The sequence below is a fragment of the Vicugna pacos genome, chromosome 6 (genome assembly GCF_048564905.1).
Source record: "Vicugna pacos chromosome 6, VicPac4, whole genome shotgun sequence".
NCBI classification, from domain to species: Eukaryota; Metazoa; Chordata; class Mammalia; order Artiodactyla; family Camelidae; genus Vicugna; species Vicugna pacos.
In genome coordinates this window covers 2,486,149-2,509,984 of record NC_132992.1, presented here as the reverse complement: position 1 = coordinate 2,509,984, position 23,836 = coordinate 2,486,149, and the positions used below count along the sequence as shown (strand labels likewise).

The 23,836-nt window shown below is 42.7% G+C and overlaps 1 protein-coding gene across 1 annotated transcript in view; it reads left to right on the top strand.

The window, feature by feature from the left end:
• The window catches only part of IQCH (IQ motif containing H), a 184,206-nt gene that overhangs the window by 140,216 nt on the left and 20,154 nt on the right, over positions 1-23,836 (top strand). Inside the window, 1 exon segment of the mRNA XM_072962195.1 lies at positions 19,626-19,796. Within this exon segment, the coding sequence (XP_072818296.1) occupies positions 19,626-19,796 (171 nt within the window).

Below are 23,836 nucleotides of genomic sequence, written 5' to 3'. Positions count from 1 at the left end.
CATGGAGAGAGAGAAAGACATGAAGGGCGTTCAGGAATCGACCTACGGTGGAGGGAGAACAGGAACAATGCCCTTTGCAAAAGAGCTGGGTGGCATGGAAGCAAGGGGAGGAGAAGCCAGAGAGGCTGCCCTCCCCAAGTTGGTCGTGAGAAGCAGGGATTAAATCTGTGATCCCCAAGGCGGCAGGGAGGATGGAGCTATGGAAACAGCTTACTTATGGTTTTGATCTATTCAGGTTCGGCACGAGGAGAATTGCCAGTGAGAGGTATCTTCTCCCAGCACTCCTGTCTCAGGGCTTACCCTTCCCAGCTTCTGGGATAAAGGTCCCACACTTCACTTGGCTGGTCCCATGTGCCTTGACAGCCTTTGCCCACCCTAACTCCCCTCTTTTTCTCTCTTTCCCAACCCCCTTACTTGTCATACTACCTCCTGCCACAGGGCCTTTACACATGCTGCCCCTCTGCCCGAAATGCTCTTGCCTCTTCTTTTTTACCTAGTTAACCCCTTCCCATCCGTCATATTTCAGTTCAAGCCACATTTTCTTAGGGGAGCCTTCCATGGACTCCCCAACAAAGTCACATTTCCTGTTTTAGGTTCTCATGTCATCATGTACCTCTTCTTCATACCACTTGCTTTTGATATAATTTTAAACTTATTTGCATGATTATCTGATTAAAGCTGCTCCCCCTCTACAGTGTAATCTCCTTGAGATGTACTCTTTTCGTTCCCCAATTCTCAGCACTATCTCTGCCCCGGCACAAAGTAGGTGTTTGGTGAGTAAATAAATATTGAAAGAATGAATGAATGAACAATAGAGGTATTCTAGCAGACGCTGGAGGCTTTTAGAGAAGAGCTCAAACATTAGTTGATGAGTGAGATAAATAAATATTAACCCAAGATTCTCTGGTTTTATCATCCTCCTTGTCTCTTTGCATTAATACTTCAGTGTATGCCTGTTTGTGTTCCAATTTTCAGTAGAACATTGGAAGAAGTTCTCAGCACACCAAAAGGAGTTTCTATATTGGCAAAGGAAGTATGTTAACTCCCTGTATATAACAGATTATTTGCAAAATCACTAGTAAATACTCTTGCCACTTTGCAAGAGACATCACTTCAGAAAACACTGTATTTTCTCTTCTAATCGACATGCATTGTGGTGCCAATGAAGAGACTGGCATATTACCAACCTCATTTTTTGCTGGTCTAATGGGGAAATGGCATCTGTTTTACTCAGCATTTCTCTGATTATTAGTGAGGATGAACATCTTTTTATATATTTCTTGGCCATTTATATATCTTGTATTAACTGCCTTATATCTTTTGCCTTATTTATTTATTTATTATTGACGTATAGTCAATACAATGTTGTATCAATTTCTGGTGTACAGCATAATAGTTCAGTCATACATATACATACATATATTTGTTTTCATATTCTTTCTCATTATAGGTTACCACAAGATATTGAATCTAGCTCCCTGTGCTATACAGTATAAACTTGTTTATCTATTTTATATATAGTAGTTAGTATCTGCAAATCTCGAACTCCCAATCTGTCCCTTCACAGCCCCTTTCCTCCAGGTAACTGTAAGTTTGTTTTCTATGTCTGTGAATCTGTTTCTGTTTTGTAAATAAATTCATTTGCCCTTTTTTAAGATTCCACATGTAAGTGATATCATATGGTATTTTTCTTTCTCTTTCTGGCTTACTTCACTTAGAATGACAATCTCCAGGTCCATCTATGTTGCTTCAAAAAGCATTGTTTTGTTCCTTTTCATGGCTGAATAGTATTCCATTGTTACTACAACTTCTTTGTCCAGTCATCTGTCAATGGACATTTAGGCTGTTTCCATGTCTTGGCTATTATAAACAGTGCTGCTATGAACATTGGGGTGCATGTATCTTTCATTCAACACATGCCAAGGAGTGGGATTGCGGATCATATGGTAAGTCAATTTTTAGTTTTTTCAGGAGTCTCCATACTGTTTTCCACATTGGCTGCAGTAAACTGCATTCCCACCAACAGTGTAGGAGGGTTCCCTTTTCTCCACACCCTCTCCAGCATTTGTCATTGTGGACTTTTGAATGATGGCCATTCTGACTGGTGTGAGGTGATACCTCATTGTAGTTTTGATTTACATTTCTCTAATAATTAGCAACATTGAGCATTTTTTCATGTGCCTATTGTCTTTGCCCCTTTTAAATTGGACTATAATATAAATGTCGATTTGTAGAAGCTCTTTATGTATAAGAAACTCTTATCCTTTGTTACACATATAAATATCTTTTCCCAGATTTTCACTTGTGGCTTTTCTTTTTTTCCAGCATGTTTCTCCACCATAAAATGACTGTTTTTTCCTTTGCAATTGATTAGTAATATTTTTGTGGGAAGGTGTTCCAAGCATACACCTGTGTCTTATTCCTTATCAAATTTCCACACAAAACTTAGTATCCACTACCAACTTTCTCCTGAGTCAGCCACTATGATGACAGTGGTAATTTTCTATTTCCATCACTCTTTCTACATCCACTAGTTGGAAGTCTACTGCAGGGAGAGTCTGTCCTTTCCACCTTTTATTTATATAGGTAGGCACGTACATATTTTTACCAGTTTGAACTTGTGAGTTTCCAGTCTTTTAGGTCAATTATATTTTGACACTTTTGTCATTTTGATGTTCAAGTTGTCCCAGATTTGGCTAGTGGGAGACCCCTCAGGGTGGCTCTGTGTCCTTTTGATGTGTCCCCTTTATCCTTTGAGCACTGTCTTACTTTCCAGCACAATGAGATGTTACAGGTTCATTTTACCTTTTCTCAGATCCAGGCCTAGGACCAGCCCAAGAGCTCTGGGTCCTTTTAGCGAAGGACGGTATTAAGATCTGGGCTCTTGGTGCTTTTATTGCTACTAGAGTGTCATTGCTTCTGGCTTCTTTCAAGGAACAGAGCTAGGAATTATACGTGCTATATATGTACAATACACATACACACAAGCATATGTTCACACATATATTCAGACATGCATGCATCTATAACCATTTCTATACCTATTAATGTGTATATTTTAAAACCATGCATTCCTGCCAATACCTCTAATTCCAATCTTAACACTTCATGGTTCTTTCTAGATTTCCCCTTTTCCACCCTTAAAAAGAAATACCTTCTCCAACAGTGAGAAATCTGAGTCTGTTTATCTTCAATATATTTACTTATTTGCTCAATCAATTTATTTCTTCAGGGTAACCAACCTCCCAACCAATCCGGCTGTGTTCTTCACCTACCACATCTGTACTTGGACACTGAACCTTACCATTTGCGTCTCAAGTTTATTTATTATGTTCTTCAGCACACTAAAGTTTCAAATAGTCAAACTAGCTCCTTTTCTAAGTTACTATGTTACCTTGAGCTTATCTCTTTCTTTCTGTCATCTTCAGTTTTCTCATCTGTAAAATGAGTTGGTTAGCTTATTTGACTTCTGAGTTCAAAAATTATTTATTTCAATAATATTTTCATAGTACCTCTTCATGATGTCTAACGCAATGATAGTTCCATGATAGCCAGTTGATTCATAGACTTCTGGAACTTCCAGAACACCCAGAACTGTTGAGCTTACTTATATTTACTTTTGGGAAACTCTAAAGGAAAGAACAAGTGTTTATTGAGCATCTAGTATGTACAAGACATGATGGTAGGTGCTAGAGAGGCCGCAAAGATGCAAAAGAAGTGAAAACGCCTGCCCTGGGGGAGTTCACAATCTAGTTGGGGAGACAGACTTGATAAATGAATTACAAGAAAAAGCTTAGGTGACAACTACATAGAACAATATAAGAGACATCAAAAAGGCAATGTCAATCTAACTGCCTTCTGTTTGGAGCCACCAAGAGAGGTTTTTACAGAGTAGGTGGGATTTGAGCTGAAAGATAACTAGGATTTAAAGGAGGGTAAGAGTGTGTTCCAAGTGGGAAAGATGCTGGGAAGGGTGCTGGTAGAAATGCACAAAACACACAGGGGGATAAAAATGATGCTCTAAGTCTTATAAACAACACATCTGACTTGCCTCATATAGATGTGCATTTATATATCACTCGCCAGTTCTTTTTAGATAAAGTCACTCAACAAACAGACTGGCAAAGATGCTTTCTATTGAAATCCTCAGATTGAAAACTGTGTGTTTAGATCATTGTAAACTTTTGAAATAGCTATCTCTGTTAGAAGCATTGATAGGTATTATTTTTTATTAAAAAAAGGAAAGGAAATCTAATCTTTGAAAAAAGAGTTTAGATGAAAAACAGCTGCAGGCTTCCAGCAATGGCCCTTCCTGGACACGTAAGGTAGCTACAGAAGAAAATTGTTAGAAAGTTCAAATTATGAGGAAAGAGAAAAATGGAGACCCTGATATATATATATCAGAGAATATCTTATATATTCTGAAAGCTGTTTCAGTGAGTTTCTAAATACAAATGTATCAGCTTAGAATAGGAAAAAAAGAGCTGAAAATACGTTCCTTGTGATGGATAATGGGTTCTGGCCCCAGTCTTTCCACTTACCAGTTGTGATACTTCAGACAACTCACCGGACCTCTTATGAACCTCATTTTCATTGACAAATGGTGAATCCCTGCCCTCCTTCCCACTGGATGTTCTGAGAGGCTGAGCAGATATAAGGTGCTGTTCTTATTAAATCAAGCAGCATAATCACATGTAAAACTGTCGCCCGAGCCCTCAGCAGGTTCTCAAACTGTGAGTGGAATCTGAATTGAATTAGCATTATTTTTAAAAGTCAGTGAACATTATCAGCTCAAAGTGATATATAAGCATCGGAAGTGAATATATTTATTTCAGAGAGTGGAAAAACCAAAGTCTACAGAAATATCATCATTCCTTCTTATTATTTGCTGAATACCCAGCACCTAGCACCATGCCTAGCATATAACAGACCCACAGTAAATATTTATTAAATAAATGAATGAATACTTCTCTGAATTCCCCTCTAGTACTCTCATTTGCAAGATCTCCCTATCTTTATCTTCAAGATATACAAGGTATTCACCAAGGGACCTCAGTGAGATTTACTTTTTCTCTTTAGGGAAGGTATTTTATTTATACATGAGACGGTTAACAGTGTATGTCTAAATTAAAATTTAATAGGCCTTTAGTATGAACAGAAGTGCCTGTTATTCAGTGTTTTTAAAATGCTGTAATAGGCACACTGTAAATCACAAGTTAGTACCTAGTGAAGGGAAAATCGATCCCAAGGGTTTTGAAGCATCAAAGTAAAAGACCTGTCCCTTTAAAAGGTCTGCATCTTTGTGTCAATGAAAGAGACTTGCAATGTGCAAGTGATACTTATGATGATGGTGATGGCGATGACTTCTGCAATACGCACAAAGACAATGACAATAATTTTTACAGTGAAAATGACAATTCTGTTCCTTAACACTGATGGTGCAGGTAAACTAGTGGCCAACTTTGCTATATATAATCTTGCCATATGTGACTATCCTTAAATGTTGGGTTGGTCCCCTTACATTGTAAACCTCAACCTTCAGAAAGATTGAACCCAAGCCTAAACAGCAGCTCTTGGTTAGAACTTTGGATTCCGCATAGACCAGACCCCTGTTTACATCCAGTCGCTCCACACAGGATTTCTTCAGATGACTGCTCTCATCATGGAAATTTTTGCTTCCTTTTGAATGAAACTTAGACACTTCTCTCTGGACTTTGAGGTCTTTAAGTAACTTTAATCACCAGAAACACTGCCAGAGAAGGGCAAATGCAGCCACTTGCACTGTATCGTGCACTTTTCAGAAGATGCCACAGCTCTGCAGGACTCAGGAGGGCGGCAGGTAGGGAGAAAGGAAAAGTCTCCCTGCTAATGCTAAGAAAAACCAAAACACTCTCCGCATGCATGTGGTTACGACTCGCCCACCAGTATCACAAAAACAAAGCTGAGTGGCCCTTCCTACTTCCCAGCTGTTAAGACTTTTTGTGTGATAAATTTTCCCTTTCAAAATTGGTCCTTAATGTTCATTTTAATTTAATTTTATCTGGACCATAATGTTGGGGTGACAAAGTACAGGGTGATTTGTTCTGGGCCTTACCTATTTCTTAAAACAGCCCTGAACCACCCATCCCTCACCATGTGGCACTAATTGCCTTTCTCCGTGATCATGTCCGAAGTGCTCTGTAGCACAGGCAAGCTGACCTGATTGGCGGGTCCCACTTTCAATAAATGCATCCTCCTCCTGCCTCCACATGCTACCTCCATGCCTACAACTGGCCTTTCCTTTCCCCTTTGTCAATATACAACTTCCCTTCTTTCAAAACATGTTTCAAAGTCCAACTCCTCGTGGAAACCCACCTTACTTAATCCCCCTTCAATTGCCACTTCATTCTCTAGCTTCTAGTCATTGTCTAGCTTCTCTGAGCTAAGGTAATACTGATGGCCAGAGTAACTATTCTTTTTTTGATTGAGGTATAGTCAGTTTACAATGTTGTGTCAGTTTCTGGTGTACAGCACAACGCTTCAGTCATACATGAATATACATATATTCTTTTTCACTGTAAGCTACTACAAGATATTGAATATAGCTCCCTGTGCTATACAGTATAAACTTGCTTATCTGTTTTATATATACCAGTCAGTATCTGCAGATCTTGAACTCCCAGTTTATCCCTTCCCACCGCCCTCCTCCGTGGCAACCACAAGTTTGTTTTCTGTGTCTGTGAGTCTGTTTCTGTTTTATATAGAAGTTCACTTGTCTTCTTTTTTTTATAGTAATTATTAATGATAATATTAAATATTTATTGAATTTTTGTCATGAGCCAGACATTCTGGTATGTATTTTACACATAGCGTTCCTAATCCTCACACCCTGAGAAGTGAGTATTATTCCTAATTTACAAATGAGGAACCTGAGGCTAGAGTGACATGTTCAAAGTCACACAAGGACTAAGTGGCAGATCTAGGGTTCAAACTATGATTTAGCTGGCTGCTGAGCCCATGGTCCTTGTCTCACAGTAAATATTCCCCCTGGTACTGCACTGAATTGATGGTGACTTCCTTTGTAAGCCTCTCCCTCCTCCTCAGCCACCATCGCCAAAGAAAATGTATGTTTCTCTTGTATCTCCTCAATATGCTTGTTGAATTGAGTCGAACAGCTTAAAGCCAGAAAACACATCTCCTATTTTTTTTTAATATATTCCATCCTTGTGCTCAGCACATAAGGTAATCATTAAATGTTAATGACTAAGCGCAATGGAATAAAATCAGTGTTGTGGTAGCCATTTTTAAGCTTTAAGAGTTTAAATGAGCAAGCCTGTACACAGCACCACAGCTGGGAGCGCCATATTGCCATTAAGCCAGAAGGTGGATTCACGGGATGGGAACATTGAAAACAGACACCGCAAGAGCGGTTAAGTCAGTTTTCCAAACCACTTTCTACAAGTAGCTACTGCTTTTCCCTCCATAATAATTTCACAATAATTAGCCTGCTAGGTGAGAAATCCCAGGCGAAAACCTGAGTATCAGGGGAGTTTAAAACAACCACTGAGTGTCACGCTAAGGTTGGAGGTGATGTGGACAATAGGAAAAGTCATTCCCAGCTTGCTGGTCAGAAATGTAAGAGAACCGCCAGCCAGATTTCTATTAGGGGCTTTGCCTTTCAGGATGAATGCCTTTGTTCTTGTCCTTACGTTGATGAAACCCAATCTCACATTCCAACACATATGGATACCAAAATGTGTGTCTGGTGAGGAACAGTGTCTGATGCTGTCAATTTCTGCTTCCTTTTGCTTTCTTTGCTCCTAGCACGAAATCCTACTTTGTTGCCAAAATCTTACTTTGTAGCTTTTTAACTTAATTAAATATATAGACAATTACTGACACCATCTGTCTTCATAGAAAAAGAACAAGAAGTGACACAAAAGAGTGCGACTCTGAAGGGAATATTTAGCAAACAAAATCTTCCAGCTCCATGACAGTAATATTTATTTTTAGGAGCCCTTATGTGATTTTAGATCACTTAATGCTTCTTAGAAATAATGAATTTGAGCTATACTTAAAATGTGGTGGCTTTGGTATGATTTTAAAAATATATCAAGTCATCCATTGCTTTTTCAGTAAAACAAAAACTTTTAAACACGCCGTTGAACATCTGTTACTAGTACAGTCTTACACAGCACTTAAAATCCTTAAAAATCCCTGAAAACCTTTATAAAGTTACATGAATCTTTTGCGTAAATAGAACTGTTTTAACAATACGTATATTCCTTTAAACATATATTTTGCTTTCTTAAGCATAAGAGTCATTGTGCTGCCTGTCGGTCCAAGCCCCGATAAATAAGTAAATGAGATGTCTTCACGTCTTGAGGGAGTCAGTCTTCCCCAGTTATGGCACATTCTTAGCCCACTCTAAAGTACCTACTTCGTTATGTCTGTTTTTTTAAGACCTTATCCAATGTCTTCACAAATGTCTTAATATGTAAACAATATCAAGCCAACCCACTGAAACTTGAGCAGGCTAAGTCAGGAACCAATACAAAAGTCAGAATAAAATAACAGAATTCATCTCCCATGGGAGAACATTGTCAGGCGATACAAAGGAAATGCAGAGAGAAGAGTCACACATGGGTCCAGGAAGAATGTGGAATTGGTGGTACCACCACGGAGAACCGGGTTCTCCTGCAGCTCTTTCTTGAACTGGAAGGAACAGGTTTTGAACCCCGTGTGGCAGCAACTAAGAGCCCTACCCTCCGTAAGGAGAAGTGTGGACAAGAGGACATCTCTGAAGAGGCTCAATATAGAAAGAGACACTTTTAAGAGAAATAACTACATTTTAAATACTGATGGTATGCCAAAAAACATATCAGATTTGGGGGGAAAATACCAACATAAATATCTTGTATTTTTCATTCACTTGTGGATGAAGAAAGTGACTTCATAATGATTTTCTACAGATTGCCTTGAAGATTATATAAAACGCTTCTCAAATACGAGCAGAGCTAAAACTAAGAATGCACACTCATCTGCCATGACTTAACAAGCCCTCTAGTGCATTCTCCTGAGATTGAGCTGTATATTAAGAAACAGTGTGTTGAATTTTTGAAGAGATCGGGAGAAGGAGGGAGGAAAAGAGGAAGGAAGAAAGGAAACACTTCCCTTAATGCGTCTCTTTGCTAGAAATTGAACTTAGGGGCAAATGGTAGCAGAGGGATAGGTCAGTTAAAGCAGCCTCTGGGGTGATGCTCAGAGGAGCAGAGGCTAACACAGCGGCAGAGTCCCGATGGCAGGCCAGACTGAAGACTACTTACTCAGGTGTGTGTGTGTAGCAACTTTATTGAGATACCACATACATAAAACTCACTCTTTTAAAGCATACAGTTCAGTGGCTTTTAGTCTACTCACAGAGTTACATAACCATCACCATTATCTAATTTTAGACAATTTCCTTTACTCTAAAAAGAAAATGCAGGTGCTAACTACTACATATAAAATAGATAAGCAACAAGGTCCTACTGTATAGCACAGGGAACTATATTCAATATCTTGTAACAATCTGTAATGAAAAAGAATATATATGTGTGTGACTGAATCACTATGCTGTACACCAGAAATGAACACAACGTTGTAGATTAACTATACTTCAATTTTAAAAAAAGAAAAGGAATCATTCCCCATATCCTCTCCCCATTTGCCACTGAAAACCATTTTCTGTCTCTTAGGCTTTCTCTATCCTCGACATTTCTTATAAATGGAATCATATAGTAGGTGGTCTTTTGTGACTGGCTTCTTTCACTTAACAGAGTATTTTCAAGGTTCATCCATGTTTAAGCATATGTCAGTGCTTCGTTCCTTTTAACGACTGAATAATATTCCATTGTATGGATGTACTACTCTTTTTATCCATTCATCATTTGATGGACATTTGGATTGCTTCCACTCTTTGACCATTATGAATCACGTTGCTTTGAACATTCATGTACAAGTCTTTGTGTGAACACATTTTCTTTTCTCTTGGTTGTACACCTAGGAGTAGAACTGATGGGTCATACGGTGACTCTATGTTAACTTTTGAAGAACTGCTAAACTTTTTTAAGTGGCTGCACCATTTTACAATCTCACAATGTATAAGGGTTCCAATATCGCCCTATCTTTGCCCACAGTAGTTATTGTCTTTTATATGTCAGCCATCCTTGTGGGTTTGAAGTGGTATTGCTCCTGTCTGTGTTTTAAAAGGACGATTTATTTCCTTGTATTATTTAATGGAATCACTCAACAAAGATTTATTGCACACCCATGTCAGGGGTGCTGTGCTGGGTATTATGCAGGATTCAGATATGAATGAGAGGTCTGCTACTGGTTTAATTCTCCTCTCTAGGAGTTTTCCAAATGTAAGCAAACTTGCCTTGGACTTGACATCAAAAGCTCTGAGCTCTGGTCTCTTCCCTTCTTGGAGCCTCGTGCTGGAGTTTGAAGCAGCAGCACAAGATCACTTCAAAGGCCACAGCCAGTGTTTCTTGCCCACAGAGTCTGTAACCAAGGTTGTTCCTTATAAGAAATTCTGGTTTGCTGGAGCTGTCAAGGAAAATGAGAGGGAAAGACGAACTCTGCCAATTCATTGGACTGACGGGGCCAGTGCTGCATCCCCACCTCACTTTGCAAGACCGCCTTCCATGTCCTCAAGGACCGGGCACAGGAATGCCCCTCAATGGGAGCTCCAGAACAAGAGCGTTCTGCTTTGAAAGTCCACACAAGAGCCTTCTGGAGGTCATTTGTAGTAACTTTAAAGGAGCACGTCTCAGCCAAGCAAATCATTCACCAACCCTGACATTTATAGTGTGAAAATTAAGAAGAAGAACTGTCTACTGCATGGGATTATTATATTGAATTAGCACGGGAGAAGCATATATAGTTAGTAGTCCTAGAAACCCATAATGGTGTATAAAAATTGGGTTTTCATGTTTATAGCTTAGTGCATAATGTCAAAATAGAAAATGGCCTTCCAAAAATTCGTAATACGAACGTGAGGAAATACTTAAAAGGAAAAAAGGAATGAGTAGGTAATTCTGTACCTGAAGACTACAAACAACATCGGTTAGGCCATCCATCTCGAAAGTAAGAAAGAGAAAATCATGAATTTATAGAGGTAGTGGAAGAAGTTTGGAGAAGGAAGTAGGGAAGGCAAGAGTACGTTAAAATTTTTGTGACTGTTTTTTCAAAAGTGGAAAACATAAATAAAGCTGGTGCAGGTTTCAATTTTCAATTTTCCATTTTGGCTCCCCAAATGAATTCTGAATATAGTTCCTACACCTCTCCGAAAGTCACAGAGAGGCTTCTGGCACTACCTAGAAATTAGGTGTCGTGGAAAGAGCTGGGGCAGGAGTCAGGAAACGTGATTCCAGCATCTCACCTCGTTGCGGGGTGTGAGCCAGTCAGCTCACCTCTCGGAGCCCTCGGCCGTGCAGTGAGGAGGTGCAGATGACGAACGTCATTTTCGGTCTGCCATTTGGGCTGTTGAAGGCCTCTCTCTGTCCGGAGTATTTTCAGTTTCCAAGATTCCATCACCTTATATCAGATCAAATGTATTAAATGCGGTCTCGTGGAATGTGACACAGACATAACTGCGTAAAAGAGTTGTGTCGCATTTAACTAACAGGTCAGTTTTGTTCATGTTTTTATAATGTTGCTGTTTAATAGTTTTCCTTTCATAATTGGGGGCTGGTAACATTTGTTTTTTCAGAATCCAAATATTTTGAAGGCCTTTGAAATTCAAGGAGGCCCCAGCATGGTGGACACCTGGGCCCCGAGTGCTAAGTAGCAAGCAGGTGCAGATGGTTTTCTCCTGCCTTTGGCCCCATGAACTCCAAAGGTCCGATACAAGGTAGGATCCAGTGCGGGCGGTAGAGAGAATGGATACTCTGCGTGCTCAGAGACAGCGTGATGGAGCTGTGATTTAAATCATGCCCAGAAAGATAAATGGGGTTAATAGGGACAGAGGGGAAGGCCTCCAAGATGGATACTAGGAGCTTCAATTGTTGATCAGGGCCCAGGGCGACTACCCCATTCAGAAGCGACTGCAGCTCCTCACCTCTGAGACACTAGGCCATCCCAGAAGCCGCCACTAGGTGGCAACATGCCAAGAGGCTGCAGTCCCCTCCGCCTGTGTATTGATTTTTTTTTTTTACATAATACAAACAATTCTTACCAATGTCATAATCGCATTAATATTTTCCTAAGTGAAAATTCTTGCAGTGCAGTGTACCACCTTCTTTAAAATTAAGTGTCAGGCGTGTTGTTTACCATAATGGAGAGTTTGAAGCTGTCTGGCAATTCAAATGATCAAAATGGGAAGAGATCTCGTTTAGTAGCTGCTTGAGAAAGCATGTTCTCTCTATGATAGCCAGGATTCTGGAGCCTGTTTTTAAACAGCATCTGAGAAGAGTTAAAAGTGCACCCCCATCTCTGAGAAGCAGGCAAGAATACCGTAGTCAAGAGCCAAGCAAGTGAGTTCTGCCTGTGCCAGACTCTGCCCCTGGCACACACGGGGAACATGTCAGAGTCCAAACAGATTTGTGTGTGCCAGGCCCCACAATAGTAGTCTCACACAGCATCTCATGTAGTCACTGGATCCTCACAACAGCCCCCAGGGACAGATACCATCGGGTCTGCTAATAGACAAGGAAACCGAGGCCCAGAGAGGGGAAGGAAGATCACAGACAGTAAACAGCGAGGCCAACCCCCTCCCAATAAGGCCCTGTGTCTCTGGTCCAGGACTCTTTCCATCCAGTGAAGATATTTGCCTCCCTCAGGGCACAGGCCCCTCTAGTCCCTATTGCTGTCACTTCTTCTCCCTACCAAGCTGCCCCTTCCTTTCTCAACCTCATTTCATCTGGGCCTAAACCTGTGAGAAGCATGTCTCCTAGGGAGGGCCTCATGCTCTACAGAACTCGCCTCTCCTCAACCAAGGACAGCCTCGAGCCTGAGGCCCCAAAGTGACAGCAGAGTAAAAAGTGCCTCCCACAGGGACTGATTCTGCTTTACCCCCACGATGCAGCCAAGCACATCCTCCTGATTTCACATCTGAGAAAGGAGAAAAGGTGCCTGGGATCTCATCCCATCCTCCGGAACACCATTCAGCAAAGGCATCTCACACTTAACACACCTAAACCTGAAATATTAATTCACCCTCTAAACTGTTCCTCTAGCAGTGAGCCCCAAGCAGTACACAGTAACTCATCCTCCCTTTGTTTCAGGGCAGGAGTCTTGGAGACACCCTTGACTCCTCTGTTTCTCTCACACCCTGCCTCCAACCCGTCAATAAGTGCTTTAGGCTGTAGCTTTGAAGTGTATCTGTAAGATGACCATTTCCCTCACCCTCTACTATCACCCCGCTGGGCCGCCCACCGTCATCTCTCACCTGGACCTCTGCAGCAGCCTCCTCCCTGTTTCCATCCTTGTCTCCTCACGGTCTCTTCTCCCCACCACCATCTGAGTAACCCTTTCAAAATATGTTGGATCATGTCCCTCCTTGGCTCAACACCCTCCAGTGGATTCCTGGCCTCCACAGTTGTAAGAAGGAAATCAGCCCTTGGCCCTGTTTTTAGCCAAAGCAATAAGGACAGAGGGAACTGTGGTCACCCAGGGCTGTATCGCCCAGCAAGTAGAGAGCTGGGCAGATGGCCTCGCCTCCACAGCTCAGCCATAGCTGTGGGGCCCTGGGCCTGACTGAGGGTTTGGTCTTGCTCTGGAAAGAACCAAATGATCCAATGGTGGATAAAGACATGAATGTGAGCAGGATGCACACGTCCCTCAGCTAAGACGAGCTGCTGAGGCGGGTGGGCTGTGCACTGCACTCTGTTCTAAAGGCCTGAAGCCACCTCTGTGGTGGGTGAATTCTCACTGCTGCATCTCTCGGTAGCCTTAGTTACAGGATCTGCCTTTAAAACAAAATTCTACACAAGCAGCAACATGGATGGGCCTGGAAGGTAAACTTAGTGAAATAAGTCAGACAGAGAAAGACAAATACTGTTATCACTTGTATGTGGAATCTAAAAAGTAAAACAAATGAATATAACAAAAAAGAAACAGACTCACAGATACAGAGAACAAACTAGTGGTTACCAGCAGGGAGAGCGAAGGTAGGGGGGCAAGACAGCGGTAAGAGATTAAGAGGTACAAACCATTATATATAAAGTAAATGTTTCAAGAATATACTGTACAGCACAGGGGATATAGCCAACATTTTATAATAACTTTCAATGGAGTATAATATATAAAAATATTGAACCACTATGCTGTACACCTGAAACTAACATAATACTGTAAATCAACTACACTTCAATTAAAAAATTGAACAACCTACTGACGATTTTTCCAAATGTATTATCAGAATGAAATGTTCTAAATGAAAACTTTCAAATCCTCCCCCCAGAATATTCTACACAAGCTCAGGAATTCCCAGTTAGCATCACAGACGCATCTGGAGGCAACTGAGTGAAGGGCCACCAGGACTGTTGTTCTCAGTGACTGGTCGAGGACAGTGTGGTCCCAGGAGGTGCCTTGCTGAGAGTCACAAATGCTTGTCTTAAACCCTGGTGCGGAGAGTAGGGCCTTTAGAGAGTGACTTATCCTGTCTGGGGGCCTTGGGGCCTTCTCCTCACAAGCAAAGAAGGAGAAGAAGAAAAGAAAACCTCGAGATGGGTCTGCAAAACATCTGTGGGCTCTTGAAGCTCTGAAATTCTATGATTCTTCAACGAATGTTATTTGATGTATAAATCAGTCTCTCAGTCCTATACCCACCCCAGTGCCCATAACAGAAGGTTGATAAGACCAAACTCCTTGCTACTTTATTTGCACATGGATCTAGTCCCAGAACGTAGGGCCGGAGCACATCTGCCCACATCTACATGCTCCACCACCCATCCATCCTGCCTGTCACACGAAGGAGGCAGAAGCAGCAGGGGTGAGCAGGCAGCCTCCATCTGCCTGGAACACCCAAGGCGAAAAGGGCTCAATACTGGGACCCTCTCCCCCACAGCTCCCCACACAGAAGCCTGTGACTACCATTCCATCCCCAAGCTTACAGCCTAAGCAGGACCCAGAACCTTGGGACAGAACGATTCTGGGCAAGCTTGCCTCTGCCTGACCCTGTCTTCCGTCCTCACATGCTTGTTTAAAAGCGACGAGGTTACTGCAGTTTCTCGGTTTCCCTTCTGCCCTGTGCTCTGCCCACCCTGCCCCAGGGAGTGGAGAGCTGGGGCCTCTGCCACACCTCTCCCCAGCCTACCCCACCCCTGCTGGCCCTGCCCCTGGCTGACGCCGCAATGCACTTTTTTTGCAAGCCATCTAACAGAAGTAGAATGTGAACCACAAATGTTGTTACGTGTGTAATTTTTAATTTTCTAGTTGCCTCATTTAAAAATGGAACCAAAAACTAGATGAAAATAATTTTAATACATAATGTTTTATTTAACTCAACATAACCAAAATGGTATCATTTCAACATGTAATCTGTATAAAATACTATTAATGAGATATTTCAGTCTTTTACTTCTTCATTCTTCAGAAGATGGTGTAGCTCGTCTCAACCTGAATCAGCCACATTTCAAGTGTTCAGTAGGTACGTGAGGCTAGTAGCTACCACATTAGTGCAGCTCTGGAATATATATGAAAGCCTGTCTATAATTTTGCTTACCTCACATCTGCAAGTATTAACAATAGACTGCTAACATTTCGTCATATTCTCATGTACTCTTTTCTACATATACTATCATTTTTACAAAGCTGAAGTCATATTGCCTGTATGACTTTACATCCCTCTCTTGCTGTTTTGTGTATCTTCCTACATCATCGAAAGTCAGTCACAATCATTATCTTTAATGACAGTATCACAGACTATCCCATCACTTGGATATGTCATAATCTTCTTAACCAATGCCCAAATGCTGGACAGCTGCAGTTCTTCTGTTTTACAAGTAATGCTCAGATGAATATTTTTGTGTTGCCTCGGCTGCTTAAGGCCTTGATGTAAATCTCTCTAGTTTTCTAGCCATTTTTAGCAAAATGGATTGTGAGTGTCATTTATCAGTCAAATAACTATCAACAGGTGCCTTATGGCTGCGAGCTATGACACCTTGGCTTCCTGTCCCACACCTTCGATACCTGGCTCTGAAACCCAGGGCAAAGCACTTTGCTTCTCACACTAGAATTGCTCCATTTATGGAATCAACTGATTGTTTTAGGTGATTGTTAAGGGTCTTTCCAGTTCTAACCCTTGGTTATGGTTTTCCCTCACCCTCACATCTAACCAATTAACCTGTTAGCAAGTCATCGCAAGTCCTACAAGTCGTGTCAAAGCCACGTCCATATCCGCTTCTCTCCATCCCCAGGCGTAGTGACTTTGCACAGTGTCTCTGTACGTCGTTGCTCCTCTAAATTGTGGTGGGAGTAGCCAGCGCAGAGAGAGACTGGGTTCTGAAGGTAACAGCGAAATCGGAAATCAAGACTAGGGTTAAATGTGCTATGTGTGAAAGCCTGGGGCTGGCACAGAGAAGATGCTCACTGAATATCTGCTGCATTTGGATCTGAAACCAGCTTCAGGAGACCCACTTAGATCCCGTCCCTGTAGCGCTGTGAAGGAGTTCACAGTGAACCATCAGAGGTGCTATGTGCCCTGCTGGCAGCCGAGCCTGCCCAGACACCGGGCGCTGTGAGAAGACAAAGACTGAGCAGCCTCCCCTAAAGGGCTGGCAGTCTAGAGGGGGAAATAGGAAAACCCCTGTCCGCAAAACAAGCATGCCTCAGGCGGTGTCTTCAATGGAAAAACCAGATGGAGAACACAACAATTATCTGAGCAATTCAGGCAAGCCTGCTGTTGAGGAAAAGGCTTGAAGAAATCTGTTCTATTTCCTTTGTAAACCAAGGAGTTAGGGCAGGCTGGGGTAGCAAAAAGATTCTGGCTCTACAAAAAGACCGGATTTCTGGCCTGTGCTCTGTGTTCCTGGGCAAACCGTGGGGCTACTTTTCCATCTCAGTATCCTCATCGGTCAAAAGGAGATAGAATAATACCAACCCTGCTCAAACCTAACCACCTACTGGACTGAGTCTTGAGGCTGAACACAATGATGGCGACTGGGGAGAACAGCTATTAAACGGGGCGATCTAATAGCTACGCAGGCAACTGAAAATGTGTCTCCTGAGGACCTGCTGCTCGTAAAGGAAATGTTTAGCAATCATAAATAACACCTGTATTGAACTTTACCATAGGTAAGGCAATTTTATGTGCATTTATTCTATTTTGTTTTCGAAACCACTTGTGGTAGGTATTATCATTTGTGCCTTTTACACCGAAGAATACTGAGACTGAGCGAGCTTAAATATCCATTTCACGATTGCACAGATTCAGGCTCTCCGACTCCTCGGTTCTTGTTCCCCTACTCTGGGCTGCCTTCCCACTAAAATCCTCATCACCAAACATTAATACTATTAACATAATAGTAATAATGTTTGTTATATGCATTTCCCTGTGATCGAGGAGGCTGAAACATCAAAAATAGAAGCTCTGGGGCGGGGGGGGAAGTGCCAACATGTAAGAACAGCAAGTTCACGTTCTCGTATTAAGGAGAAGTGGCTGTCCCCATCTGATCTGCATTTTATGCCATACAGTAGGAAATATTTAAGTTGACAAATAGGATATTTACAACTGCAACAGATACTTGGCAGTTAGTTTTTAACAACTGTTGCAAATGTGATTTATTTGCTATTACAAAAGGACATTACTGTGCGAATATGACTCCTGAAATTAGCTTCAGTTTAGCAAGGGGCCCTGACAGCCTGACCTCTTAATATCCTTATAATGACGCCATTTACAGTCAATGCTTACTCAAGTCGCTCACTGCTAGATTTGTTTGAGAGGAGTCCACTCTAGGGCAGATGTATTTTGTATTTTAACAGACCCAGCTAGTGTGTGGGGCACACGTAGGCCTTCTAAGAGGAGAAACTGTTTAATCAAATCTTCACGAAAATGTGTTCGTTTCCAACTTCCTACAGTGAAAATGCATTACTGCTAATTACAGCATACTCCAGAAACACAATACTTCATGTTTTCTCCACAAGACATTTCCGTGGCATGGATTATATTCAACAAAAACATGTTCTGATCCTCTGCAACTTTAGCTTTTAGTTTGACTGGGAAACTTGTCCAGGGTGAGGATTGGCTGGTCCAGGATCAGTGCTGTCTCCTCCTTCAGGGAAAGGGCAGAGGGTGGATTTGGAGCCAGGCAGAACTGGATTCAAATCCCAGCACCACCACTTCCTAGCTGTGTGGACTTGGGTACCTCTTTGAACCTCTGTGTCTTTATCAGTGACACACAGCTGTTATTTTTAGGTTAGTACACAGATGTGAGATTATGTGAAGCTCCTGGCACACTGTAGGTACTTGCTACATGGGAACCAGTCATGTTTGCATTGCTCCTCAAAGCTCAGATGTTCCCCTCTCCACGATGTAGCCCTGACTTCACTAGACAAACTCAGACTATCCATTCCTTCTGCTTTGTACTACTTCGTTCCCTCCCTTTATTGTATCAAGTTTTCATCATGTCATAATTAATCGAATATGATTCATCCACCTTCCCTTCCTTGATGGCAGGATCTGTGTCTCTTCACGTTTTACACTTGTGTAACTAGTACAATAATACGCCTTGAGCACTGAACTGAGGAGGATTCTGGGAGTGCTTCTGGATTCAGTGCAGAGGTGAGGGTGACAAGAGGAATTAAGGGTGGCCTGCCACAGGAGAAGGGAGAGGTTGAATGTGACCGGCTTTCACCATCGGCAGTTTAGCCCATAGCGGGTACTCAGTAAGTATCCGTCCGAGGAGGAAACGGACATTACTCAGTGATCTAGTCACTTACTGCTTACATACACCTATTTTCCAAAGCGTTTTAATTTTCACTGCATCATAGTATTCTTCTAATAAGGCTGTGATTCCGCTAGGGTGGGTGCCATCAGCTTTCCCCCGGTGAGTATCTGTGACATCATAGGGTGGGTAAAGTGACTTTCCTGGACTCTTAAAGTAAAACATAAACATAGTGGTAGAGCTAAGGCTCATAGGCCAACCCTAAATGTCCCTTAAGAATCATATTCCCAGAGAAGAATTCCCAGAAATTCCCAGAGAGGCCAGCATTGCTTTTTCTGTAACCAGGGAAAACTGCCCTTTTCTCGTATTTACTCACTCTTTCCCCTCTCCTGTGTTCCACTTTGACTCTCCATCCTCTGAGGTTTTATCTAGCCTCATTTCTCAGTGGAACATACTGCATTAACCACTGTAGAAATGCAAACCGCAGGCAGAAAAATCAAAGTCCACGTGAACCTTTCAGAACTGGGCTTCTCCAGCAGATTATCTTGGCCACGTTTGTCCCATTGTGTAACTTCCCATGAGGACATTCAGTCTTCTGATGAGGCTCCATCCTTCAGTTACACGAAGGAGAAACAGAAGCAAAAACATCTATTCTGTTAAGTCGCGTGTTCGCCAGTGTGGCTGGGCCCGGGGTGGTCTGGGCTGGGCGGGGCGGGAGGGGCTTTCTCTCCCAGCAGCTCATCTCACCCTCATGTCTACGGCTCCTGTGTTACTCAGGTGTGGGCAACGGGCCTCAACCTCTCATACAGTGACCAGCTGGCCCTGACGCAGCTCGCCTTGTACCTGACCAACGGCCACCTGGATTGCAGCTTGAGCACCCTGCAGGTGCCCTGCTTTGTTCCCAAGAGAGAGAGGAGAGTGAGCCACCTGAACGCCCAGGCAATGCCGGTAAGCAGCTGGTGCTCCCTCAGTCCCCTCAGCGTCAGCAACACGCAGCCGCCACGTACTGAGCTCTGACTGTGGGTCCAGAAAGCAGAAAGGAACCTCAGGCTAGTCACTCAGCTGCCCAAGATGGGCTTCTGGGATATGCATGCTATGGGTCACCGGAGAGGGGACAGGGCATCCAGAAAGGGGAAGCCCGGGGTTTTCCAGGGGTGGGTGCTAGGGTGCTGCCCTCCATCCTCTTCTCAGCCTGCTTCCCTGGGCAAGTACTTCTACACCCAGCACTTCAGTTACCGGCAGCTTACGACAAAACCCGTGTTTTTCTACCCCCATCTCTTTTTTGAGCTTTAGAGTCCTAGATCCAATATTCAGCAGAACTTCTCAGAGTCCTCAGGGTCAGACTATCCAAAACTGCATCTGCCCTCTCTCCTCCCCGTACTTCCTCTTGGTGGATCAGGCCAGAGGCTGAGACACCCTACATCCCCACGTCCCGGCAGCAACCAGCTCATGTTGATGCCAGCTGCTAACATGCCTCAACTCTGACCCCTCCTCTCCTTTCCACAAAGATACTGCCTTCGCTTTGGCCTTCATGGTCTCACTGTAGGATGATAATAGTTTCTCACTAAGATCCCCTGCCTCCTGTCAAGGTGGTCAAGGCAAAGAATCTGAGTATGTTGCTCCTCTGCTTATGACTTTGAAATGACTCCTGTCATCTTCAGGAAAATCCTAACTCCCAGCTTGGTTAATGAGGTGCCCCTGATCCACCTCTTCCCATGGCCCCAGTTCCCCATCTCATCACTAGCCCATCTCTAGGGTGGCTGGAGGCAGCAGTCCTGGGGCTGGTTGAGGTTTACCAACCCCAGGACCCTGGGTAACAAAGGGTAAATCTCCATGGGGACGGTGAGCTAGGTTGCTCCTGGGGAAGGAGGGCAGAGGTCAAGAGGACCAGATGGCCCTTCCCGTAGGTGGGATATGAGAGTGGATTGGGGCTCAGGCCACAGCTGCTCTGACAGTGCCAGAGGGTTTCTTCTGCTTCTCCCATAGCAGGGGGCTTCATGCCCTTTTTGCAAATGAAGCACTACTTGAGATCCAAGTATGTCAAGCAGATAAAAGAAGGAATGCCGGTGGTTAAAAGCACCCCCATACCAGCACCCTAGAGACATGTTTTCAGAGCAGTAACTCCTGCCTCTCTGTTGAGCATCTTCAGGTCCAAGAGATGCTTCTGGATTTGAAGAACCCTGTTTGACTCTGCCCAGGGTCCCCACACGTCACTTTCCTTGGCAGGAACTCAGTGTACACTTCGAAGAGCAACCTGGAGAGGGTGCCAGATGGCTTGAGGGTTCATGTGGCAGCCCCCTCCTCCTTCCCAATCCCCTTGTCCTGTGAAGTACTCTTCCTCGTGGGAATCCCTTAGATCTCTTTGCTTATTGAGGAGAGAAGCTGAGCTAAACTGGGGAGGAGACATAGATCTCTTTTAATTAGGCCCCAGGACCTTGCTAGAAATCTCCCAGGTTCAATCTCACCTGTGGCCTCTGTCCTCGCCAAAGGGACATACAGGACCCTAAATTCAGTGCCAGAGGGAGGGAAGGCAGTAAAACTCAACACCTTCCGGCTTAGCAAATCTAAATAACTCCATCCATTTCCAAAAGGAAGCTGGAAGCTGAGTTTGTATTCAACACAAGACTTTCAAAGGCAATTTGCTGCATTTAAGCACATTGTTTCAGAAGGCTGTAAGCAGAAGTTGTTCTTTGAGTTAGATACACTCTCCCATTTTTCCCATCTTGCCTATAGGCTTCAATCTTAGCTACAGGCTACATACAGGGATTTTCCTGTGACCAAGAGTCTGAAACACTTATAGGAATTGCCCGCACACAAGAGGAAGCATTATGATCTCCAGTAATTCAAACGTCTCTGCAATCACTGAAGAAAAGCTATGCAGGTTTTCTGATGTAGTGATAAACTGAAAGTGCTTTGGGTTTTAGAAAGAAAAGTGGACATTCTCACCCTGGTGCCACTGTGTGTGTGTGTGTGTGTGTGCACGAACTCCTATGCATATGTGCACGTGTGATGGGCGAGTTTGAAAAGAAGCACGCACACACGCACACATGGTACAATTTACAACCAAACTGAAGCTTCCTGAACAAGTGTGAATAGACTGTGATGCCGTCAGGTTTACAGTCAGTCAATTGACAGCCCCCTTTGAAGACAAGAAAAAGGAAACGCACAGATAAAACCACAGTGATAATGAGGGCGCCTTCGGAACAAACGCCTATATAAGGTTTCCAGTTTGGGCCTATTCATTTAAATTATACGCTGTGCAGGGGAAAAGCAAAAACTTTTCTGAACTCTTAAGAAAAGTTGTTGTCCCCTTATCAGAAACAGGTGGCAAACAACTGTCATCTAGACCTGTTAGACCAGGTGCATGGGCTTCTGATCCAGTGTTCTCCACCAATAACCACTTGAAGGTGGAAACAAGATCGGATGAGTCCCAGACGTGCATGTGTTAGAAATAAGGAGTCACCTAATGGCTTTTAAACTTTTAATTAACATTCTGTCAGAATGGGCATAAATTGTTACCCTTTTCTACCTGTTTTTACTTGTCCTCTCTCCTGGTGGACCCTCTGCACCACAGCTGGTGAGTGGCCAAGAGGGACCATCTCTGCAAACATCTTCAAACAACCCAAGTCATTTATAAGCATTTTAACAGCACTTGATCAGTAATGAATGATTAAGTAAAACCTTTTGTGTTAAATTATGATGTTAATAATGATTCTGTCTCCTGTAATTTATTATGAATTCTCAAATGCTTTGGGTTTGATTTTGATAGAATGCAACAACAACGGAGTTTATGTGATGACTTTATTTTTAGAACTCCTTCTTTGAAGGCACACATTTCCCCGCTACTGCTGCTACTGTAATTACGTACAAAACCAATCACTCATTAGAGTTAGGATACATTATCTTCTAGACAGATGAGGCTAAATAAGCAACACATTAATAATTCAGAGAGCAGTTCATTATGCATGTGGATGCCTGCTTCGTAACTGAAATAAGAACCCCATCAGCCTCTGCCAACCCTTAAACAATAGTTCTGTGTTATTGCAACCACATTCAAGTTTACGCTTGTTAAACTGCTACTTGGATTATTTTATCAAACATTCATTTATTTGTGGTCCCTTACTGCCGGCAACAGATTTTGGAAGCTCCTTTTTTAAGTTAATGATTTGAGCAATGGGTGTTATTAATTCTCAGAATATTATAAACATGATTAATTTTCAGGCAGAGATTTATTACATAAGGATTTCAGCTATGTCAACTGAAATGCATCACTGTCAAAACAAGTATCATGGCGAAAATAGAATTTGCTCCACACTTCAAGTGCTGGTGCTCAGAACTAAATCAATTTAAATTGTGGCTGAAGCAAAATTATATTCTCCAGTGAAAAGGAGTATTTCAAGCTTCCTTTATTTGGCTTGAAGCATTCTTGTTAGATTGTGATTTAGAAAGGTAGTTTAATAAAACTAGACTTCTACCAATAATATTTTGCTTTCTTTTTTTCCCCCTTGTTTTACTAGAAAAGGCTAATCTCTGAAAGTCCCACACATTCCAAATGTGGCCAGTGGGAATCTGGAGAGAATTTGAAAAAACAAAAACAAACAAACAAAAAAAAAAAAACACTGCTTTGGAAGCCAGGGGCCATGAATTCTCTCTCTGGCCTCAGTTTCCTCACTTGTAAAATAGGGGAGGCCTTAATGACCCCCAGGGCCTCTTGAGGGGTTTGATTTTACGGGGCCTGTAGAATAAGCCTCTGTCTCAAGCCTGGCCCAAGCAGCCTTGGGACCAGTGGGCTGCTGGGGGTGGGGAATATGTCCCGCAAGGGGACACAGGAAGGGCCTGTCCCTCGGTACCACAGCCTTTCATGGAAAGGTCTTGTTCTTGCAGAATCTTTTACAAAGGAGTAACACTGTTGTGGCGGGTCACGTCCTAAGTCCTCATCAGCCATCACCTTAATTATCCCTTAATAGTTTCAGCCAGAATCAACTAGA